The sequence below is a fragment of the Micropterus salmoides genome, unplaced genomic scaffold, assembly GCF_014851395.1.
Source record: "Micropterus salmoides isolate LMB-PRFRI ecotype aquatic unplaced genomic scaffold, ASM1485139v1 Ms_hic_scaffold_2777, whole genome shotgun sequence".
NCBI lineage: Eukaryota > Metazoa > Chordata > Actinopteri > Centrarchiformes > Centrarchidae > Micropterus > Micropterus salmoides.
Window position 1 is genome coordinate 1 of NW_024042014.1, and position 6719 is coordinate 6719.

The 6719-nt window shown below is 37.1% G+C and overlaps 1 protein-coding gene across 1 annotated transcript; it reads left to right on the plus strand.

Annotated features, from left to right (window-relative positions):
- Nucleotides 1-936: 936 nt before the first annotated feature.
- Nucleotides 937-5006, plus strand: LOC119881884 (NADH dehydrogenase [ubiquinone] iron-sulfur protein 5-like). Its single transcript, XM_038691969.1, is given in 4 exon segments — nucleotides 937-1052; nucleotides 3034-3191; nucleotides 3194-3252; nucleotides 4795-5006. Coding segments are annotated over 3 exon segments (318 nt in total). The 5' UTR covers nucleotides 937-1052; nucleotides 3034-3037; the 3' UTR covers nucleotides 4900-5006.
- The last annotated feature ends 1713 nt before the right edge of the window (nucleotides 5007-6719 follow it).

Below are 6719 nucleotides of genomic sequence, written 5' to 3' on the forward strand. Positions count from 1 at the left end.
TCCTGTCCTTATTTGAAAAGGTTTTAGAGTATATAGATAGCAATATTTAAGTGTTGTATATATTATGTTTGTGTTTTCCTGTCTCTGTTCAGCCTGCCCTTGTGGGGTTGTACAGCAGACTGTGAAAGACAACTTGTGGACCTTTGGGGAAAATTAAATAAACACCTGATGTTGCACAAATAGTCAAGTCGTTTTGTTTTTGTACTGTGTATGATTGCATATTGCAATCTTTCCTAAGCAATTTTGCTGAAAGTGTAGAAGCCATGAGAATTTTAAATGTGCTAAAAAACCCACAAATGCCAAGGATTGAGGTATTTCTACTCCATTACATTTCAGAGGGAAATCTTTTTTCTCTCGCCATGATTGTTTGATAACTTTAAATTAAGATTTTGCACACAAACATGAAAGTTTTAAAATATATTTTATTATAAATTAAAATACTCAACAGTTTATATGGCATTGTAAATGTAGTCACTTTGGGTTATGAAAATTTGTAACGGTATTTCTCAATATTTTCTTAATTTTTACAAACAATCAATTGATTATTGTAGAAAATAATTATTAGTTTTAGTCTAATACAAAATTGTTAAAAATGAGCTCCACCTCAACAACTACAACAGTAGAATCCTTCTTAATGAGTAATGAGTGATGATAATCTAATGATACAAAATATAACAATATTATTTTCTGCATTGAGTACTATACTTTTAATACTTCACATCTTCCTGATACTTATACGTTTACTTTAAGTTCAAACAATGCACCTCTGATCAAACGCACAACATCCTAAAACATCTGAATGTGTAATTGTTGTTAGATTTACATAAAAGGTAACTTACTGTTTTGCACTGTTGCTGAGCAGCTCGTTATACTCCAGTTCAGTAGGCGGCGCTGTTTCACTGTTAAGCCAATGAATTCGACAAATAAGATACACACGACTGTCGCGTCCCTTCACGACACAGTCTGTGGTTTTACGGTTCTGTTTTGGTCAGCCGTAAAGCGAAACGGGTGAAGTCGGGGGAAGGTTAGTGAAGTGAATCCTGCAAAACACGGTAAATACAGACATTTTCAGTATAATGTCGTCGTCTCAGCAGCGCGGTACTTAATTTGATACCGTGTATAATTTATAGTGTGTTTGTAAATAGCAGCGGTTTGTAAACAGAGTGAGGTGAGAGCGGCCTGCTGTTAGCATTAGCAGGCTGTCATTGAAGGAGACTCGGGTCTGAAACTCTGAATAAAAACAAAGATCTGACCCGGGGACACTTTAGACGAGGGTCTTTCGTTAATCTGGACATATTTTGACTTAAATAAAAACACAGAGCTTTCACATGTTGTTTTTTTTTTTTACAGAGGAGGTTGGCTGGCTAGCGTTAGCTGTTGTAGTTAGCCAGCGAGCTAAAGTTAAGGTTAGTCAAAAGTAATAACGGAGAAAGGAGTTTTATTATAGCAAGATTATTAAATATGACATTCGTGCAAATAACATTTAGTTTGGACCTAAATAATTTTACTGTATGGGTAAGATGAGCAGATTTCTGAAATGAAAACTTGGTTTGGTGGGCAGTATGTCATTAAAAAAATACAATATCATTATATATGAATTATAAAAAAGTGGGGAAATTTCGATTTTGTAAACTGTCAAATATAAGTCTTCTGAATGAAATCAAGTCATTTTGAGGCAGAAACTACCTTTTCAGTCAAGAAGTAGAGGCTGCAATCACTTTCTGGCAAGTGGAATAATACATTACATGAGTTGTTTTGGCCATTTAAAGATATTTCAACCGGTAAAAAGGACTGGATTGGTTTGTACACTGCAAGTAAAATAATGTAGAGTCTTAAGGATAATCATGAGAGAGATCATGTCTTTGTTTTGTATATAACAAAGTCATGATAATTATAGGCAATAGTCTGTTTTCCACATATAAACAAGGATATTAGATACACCTACCAAACACATAATCCATCTGCAACAACAGGCTTTTATTATTGCTTATAGTAAATGTCATGCCTGGTTACGCTATAAACTGCAAACACTTATTTGGCCACAATTGTGATTATTCCGTTAAAAGAAACGTTAAAGTATCACAAAGACATACCTTTGCTTTTACCACGTACATAAAGTGATGTTTATTTGCACGTCTGTTTGATCCACATAAAAGCAGCCTTTAAGAGACTGCGTGATGCAGCTTTAACATGCTGCGAGATGAATGAATGTATTTAAATTATTTCATATGTAAAGTACTGAAATTCCAACAATAATTTAATTGTCACTTCTAAGTCTGGGATACAGCAGACTGAAATGCCAGGGCACCTATGAAAGCAAGATTCATGCCCTTTATTCTGCACTGTTGTGCATAATTTCTCGTTTGTGTTTGTATCAGCAGTTAACTAGAATATTATGGGGGTTAATTGTTCTAATTAACATAACATCATGTTGTATGTGCAGAAAATACAAAGGTGTTTTCTTTCTAAACAGGCTTAACAATTTTTAACCCCAACCCAGTTGGGAAACGCTGCAGCTGCCGCACCTTCATCAGTCCCTGGTTCAAAATCAATCATTCTGGATCTGTAACAAACATTAGCAGTTTTAAAGCAGGGGTCTTAAACTGTAGCTTTTGGTAGTAACCATTAATGTGGCTTATTTAATGCCCACAGGGATTCAGTCAGACCTTGTTGTCAAATGGCATTTTGTTTTGAAATCAAGCAAATTTGAAATTGTACTTTGAGGATTGTGATTCTCATTTTAATGCTGAAAGATTAACATGTCCTTGAAACTTTCCTTTGAACTGCAACAAGTGCCTTCTTTTACGATACTGTAAATCTAAATAATGTGCTCTGCTATCTACACTGACCACTGCTGTATCAGTGGTATATGTAATAACCATGCAGTGCTGGACAATATGCAGTGTTTTTCTCAGTTGTTCCCACCCTTTTACTTCTCTAATGTCAGTTTTTCAAGGTGTGTTCTCTCTGTCCTCTCCACTACGTCCTTCATCACCCTTTCTTCTCCATCCCTCCTTGCTCCTCCTTCATTAGCATCATGCCGCTTGTGGACCTGCAGACGCGTCTTGGCATCAACCTGGACCGCTGGCTGCTGCTGCAGAGCGGAGAGCAGCCCAACAAGAGGCCAGCGCGCTGCCACGCCTTTGAGAAGGAGTGGGTTGAATGTTCCCACGGGATCGGGCAGACCCGCGCAAGAAGGAGTGCCAGCTGGAGTTTGAGGACTTCTATGAGTGCATGCACAGGCAGAAGACAGTAAGTCTCTGGGTGTGACCACTTATTGACTTCTGTATGCAGCCAGCAGCATTTTGAAGTATTTTTTAATTGTAGAGTTGACTGACTTACAAAACCAGGGTTCATATATTGCAGAGCTATGATAGTGTTTGTTAGGCACTGTGTCCTTTTTGGATGCTATAACTGAGCTAACTCAATATTTTCCACTATAGTAGTTAAAAAAAGAATCAGTATACCAGCAGGCAATAAAGGCACATGCTGTGAACAAAACAGGGACGGCAGCAGCCCGAAGGTTAGAGACACTTGTGACTTTTGGCACTTGCTTTTTAATAATGTGACTTTTTGTTAAATGGATCTGTCTGTCTCGCATTGGCCCACTTTTTTATTATCATGATGTCAGAATAAAAAGAAAAATTGCTATTAATAGACACTTTTTTCACATTTTATTGTGTTAAAACATCACAGTGGATGTAATTGCACTTCTTTTGTCACTGTCAAAGTGAAACTTTCTATTTAGCAGTGTCAGAAAATCCTAATTATGTCCACTATGCTGTAAAACACTAAAACATGAGAAAGCCCAGGGGGGTGAATACACTTTGTAGGCCCTGTATCATAGCCTGTAGGGCATCACTCAAGAGTTTGTTTGCGTCATTTGGGTCTGCTGATAAAGTAACCGTGCTGCTTACGCCATCTAATCCTGTTTGCTTAGCTTTAAAAGGATTTAAAATAAAACTGAATATGCTGCTTATAAGTTTCTCATGAACTCTCAGACAGTATTAGATGCAATTGCCTCCCACTGAGTTAGAGGCCTTATTTGGCTTTAATGCTATACATGTCGGCATTTCTTTTTACCTAAGCAACTTTCAACTGCCTGATTCTTATATAGAGTTTGGTGTGATGGATTGTAGGGAGGAAGAGAATAAAAGGAATAAAGGAACAAAAAACAAAACAAACATAAGGGTGCTCAGAAAGACAAATCTAATGCTTTATATAATGCCAGAGTTAAACTGAGGTCAGTCTTAATGGCTGTGTGTGTCAGCAGAGGAGAGACTGACAGACGTGCTGCCTGCTCACTGCGAATGTGCTGCAGCAGCACTAACTTCCTTGCCTGGATGCAGACGCCTTGATTTGCTCATTAGCCAAGTGCTGATTAAAGATGAATGTCAACTAGCACGATGTTTGAGTCTGACGTGAAAGTAATTTATTAAGGGTGAAATGTTAGTCGTTAACTAGCTGATTGCAATACACAAGACTATATTTGACTGCCTGCATCTCAGCTGGATTTTCCATTTTGATGATTTGGACAGAGTTCTGTGTGTTACTTTACAGCAGAGACCAGGGGTAGGAAGCAGTTCTTCTTCTAGTTCCTCAGTTTCTCAAATGACACACGAGTCAAAGACGATGTTGAAATCACTTTTGTCTTTGACTTAATCATCCTCATTTTTAGGCAAAGTGAAACAAAAGGTGGAGGATGTAGAACATTTTCTTTACTTAATTTTGTCCCTCTTTCTCTCCATCCTTGTCCGCCTCAGTACTAACCTCTTCTTCTCTTACTCCCTGCAGCACGAGAGGCTTTATGCGATCCGTCAGCAGCGTGACAAGATGGTGAAGGAGGGGACGTACACGCCACCACCCTGCCACTCAGGCAAGGCAGACCAGCTGCCATGAGGGAACACACAACTGTCCGCAGTTCTGTTCTTGTTTATAGTAAATCAGATATCACCATTTCCAGTTCGCCTGTACAAGTTTGCAAATAAATGTTATCATCCACTGTACTCTTCTTCTGTTTTTTTCCCCTTCTCAGTTTTCTCTCTTTTTAGTGTACAATTTTTAATTCATTGTCTATTCATAGTCTTATACTAAGTGTACAAATCTCAGTACTTCAAAATACTTTTCTTAAGAGTTAAAACAAATATTACTTGCGATGAAGTGACGGTGTTGTCTTAATTATATATAGTATAATTTAAGTCAGATTTTAAGTGTACTCATCTACTGTACAGAATTACAAATGTGAGGTACTTTCTTTGTAGTTACTGGTACTTTGCTTGAATATTTCCATTTTATGGTACTTTACACTTCACTTCTATTCCACTACATTTCAGTACTTTGTACACTTTGAGAGCAATACTTAATACAATACTTTACAAATATAGACTTTACATTAAAAACATGAGCATATAAATTATAATTGTTATAGATTGAACTACCCAACAGTATATTAAGCACTTAAAGTTAGCTACCACATTAAAATGCTGCTTACCCAGGAATGCATTTGCAATTTTAATAAATACACTGAACAAAATTATAAACACTTTTGTTTTTGCCCCCATTCATCATGTGCTGAACTCAAAGATCTAAGACTTTCTCTGTGTACACAAAAAGCCTATTTCCCTCAAATTGTTCACAAATCTGTGTTAGTGAGCACTTCTCCTTTGCCAAGATAATCCATCCACCTCACAGGTGTGGCATATCAAGATGCTGATCAGACAGCATGGATATTGCACAGGTGTGTATGGTGTTGCGTTGATAATTTTGTTCAGTGTATATATACTAGTATATCAGTCACAGGTGCCATTTTCCTGCACTAACTACTTCAAATTTTTAATACTTTAAATAAATTTTGTTATAATACTAACATTTATTTAACGTAACATTTTCAACATTGAACTTGTACATACAATGGAGTATTTTTACAGCACTGTATTGCTACTTTTACTGGTAATGACATGCCTGATTAGTGAAGCAAATCAAAACTGCCCCAAATGCTCTATGTTTACATAAAATAAAAATGAAGCTAATGATTGAAAGCAGTCAGCCTCTGAGTGATAACATGCTGCAATACAACAGATTTTACTGAATAGCTTCACCACAGCTGGTTAAATGACTACTGGTGAACAATCTAATGTCCTTCTAGCTATTGAATTGTGTTCAGCTGTGCCTCTGCTGTAAATCTTAGTTTATGAAGTCCATTTTCTTAACCCACAGACCTAATTTTGGTAAACCATTAAATGTATTAGTGAGTAATCGTTCCAGAAGGACGGCTGGACCACTGATATGAATGGATGCTGTTTGACTCTGTTGATTCAATTACCAGCATTTAACTCTCTATGACTGATGGGATTAGGAGGCTGTGTGAACCGCCACAAGATGGAGCCAAGAGCACGGAAAAATGTTCGAAGTCCTCAGGTTGAAGTTCCCAGGTTCATTTGTATGTGCAGAGTTAAGCCTGAGAGTAATGAGGAGGCCTGTAGCTACCACTGAGGACACAAGGGTAATGCCCTCTAAAATTTAGAAGAGGTGTTCATGTTCTACATTCACACATGTATTACACATGTTACTTGAGGCTGATGCACATATTTTTAGACTTAAAATCTAAATAACTAAATGAGTTTTGTTCAATAGAATTACATAACTGGCACAAAACCACGTGAGATTAAAGGAAATACAATCTGAACAGTTAAATACTAGTATCTTCTAAGTCTAGTTTC